General features: G+C 35.5%; 1 protein-coding gene across 1 annotated transcript in view; it reads right to left on the bottom strand.

Annotated features, from left to right (window-relative positions):
- Nucleotides 1-2,037, bottom strand: part of PNPT1 (polyribonucleotide nucleotidyltransferase 1) — a 44,425-nt gene that overhangs the window by 4,902 nt on the left and 37,486 nt on the right. Inside the window, 4 exon segments of the mRNA XM_023734515.1 lie at nt 259-396; nt 484-590; nt 1,498-1,581; nt 1,884-2,017. Coding sequence (XP_023590283.1) covers nt 259-396; nt 484-590; nt 1,498-1,581; nt 1,884-2,017 — 463 coding nt within the window.

Raw genomic sequence — 2,037 nt, 5'->3', positions numbered from 1 at the left:
TTACTGAAAATTTACAAGCTGATGTAGGAGCTAAAATATATTCTACCTTAAAAAAAAATAATGATCGTACGATAATTGACATACAGTCTAAACACCTTGCAATTTCAAAGAAAATAAATATGTTAAGTCCACCTGGCCTTGTAATATAAACCTTTTAAAAACCAAAAAAACCCAAACCTGTTGCCGTCGAGTTGATTTTGACTCATAGCGACTCTATAGGACAGAGCAGAACTGCCCCATAGGATTCAAACTGCTGACATTTTGGTTAGCAGCTGAGCTCTTAACCACTGTGACAGCACAGCTCCAAAAAGCAACAAGATATATTATTCTTTTCAATTACCTGATTTCAGTTATTGTGGCGGTATACACTGCTCCAAATTCTAACTGGTGCTCCTGCTGTAAGTGCAAAATAAGCCATAAGGTTCATAAAGAAAACAGCAACAAGAAGTAGAAAAAAGTAACTATCATAAGATCTACACTTACATCATCTTTGCAGATTTCGGTGATGAAGTCTCTTGCTTCATGCATAGCACTGGGTGTTGGTGCAAATACAGAAAATGTTTCTTCATCCACCTGACTAATACTTACTCCTTTTAAAAAGATAAATTTAACATACTGAAGTTAACTTGACTGTTCCAGTTGAGACCAGTTCTGAAAAGTAGAGGTGAGAGCAGGAGAGGGCTCTGCAAGCAGCTGAGCAGAACTGTGCTGTGTTTAATTGCTGCTGCAGACAGCTGGGAATGAGGGATTCATTCACCAACAAATACACACTACACATCAGCTTTGTATTTAGCATTGTCCTAGGCCCTGGGGACACACCAGTGAACCAATGGCCCAATTGCTGGGAACCTACAATCAATTCTAATTTTGGAGAGTCTAGCTTTCTTCTCTTAATTATGGGTAGAACCTATTCTAGAACCCTTTTCTCACCTTTTTCCTGTCTCCCTCTAACCCTTTAGAGTGGTGAACAGGTGGGTGAGGGACAAAACCATGTGAGTTTCCTTTCTCCATCCTCAATCTCAAGAACTGGCTAAGGCAGCTCTGCTTCGCACCCTCCTTCAATAACCTCAAAGCTTGTAAGTACCAGGTAACCCAAAAATTGCTTCCAGAAAAAAAAAATCAAAACATACTATTTCTAATATACTCTTTAAATAAGAGTCTAAATAAATCTGAGTGAAAGTAGCAAAAGTAACAGTAAAGATAATTAAGCATAACTCTTCTAAAGTGAAAACTAAAAATTATTCTAGGTGTTTAGTGTTGCAAAAAATTTGATGCATTGTTGATCATCTTTCTTGAATATAGTTAAAGATGACCATTCGCTGATTTATTAAGAGACATGCAGAATGTTTACAGTAAAGACATGTCATATCCTTTTTTCCTGGTCTTTCTCTTCATTTCTCAAACGTTGAGTTCTGAAGCAACAGAGTAGAGGTAAAATGGCACACTTACATGGTCCAGCATTTAATAAAAAAACGCCAAACTTCATACAACTCTTACCTGTTTCAGCCTGAAGTTTTTTTAAATGATATCCACCTGGTCCAACAAACTTTGATCGTTTTGATAATGGAACCTGAACAGTTTCTGAAATACAGACAAAATTAGAAATAATTCCAATACATATATGAACCTAAAACAGGGCGTGGTCACTCCCAGAGTTTCTTTTTTTGACCTATTTCAGTATGAAACAGAAAAAGTGTTTGTTACTTGACTAAAATATCGAAAGTTCTAATGTCTAAGAATGTCCCCTCCAAATTCAAAGTACTTTAAAGTATTCAAAATATTTTCATTTTGCATAGGGATTAAAACATTTTACAACTAGTAATATGCTTTCAAATATTAATATTTATCTTATCATGAAATGAGTAGTGATTTTAATGTATTACCTACAACTGGTCCGTTTTCTTTTCTGGATGCTCGAGGTTTTGAAATAGTTTTGTTCATAATCTGTAATATTTCCTTCTTTGCCACTAGAAGACAGAAAAACACAATAAACATAACTACATAAGATAAACATGACCTGACAGAACCGCATTCTTC

This window comes from Trichechus manatus, unplaced genomic scaffold, assembly GCF_000243295.1.
Source record: "Trichechus manatus latirostris isolate Lorelei unplaced genomic scaffold, TriManLat1.0 scaffold00005, whole genome shotgun sequence".
Taxonomy (NCBI): Eukaryota; Metazoa; Chordata; class Mammalia; order Sirenia; family Trichechidae; genus Trichechus; species Trichechus manatus.
The sequence above is the reverse complement of the archived record's forward strand: the minus strand, read 5'-3'. Positions and strand labels throughout refer to the sequence as shown.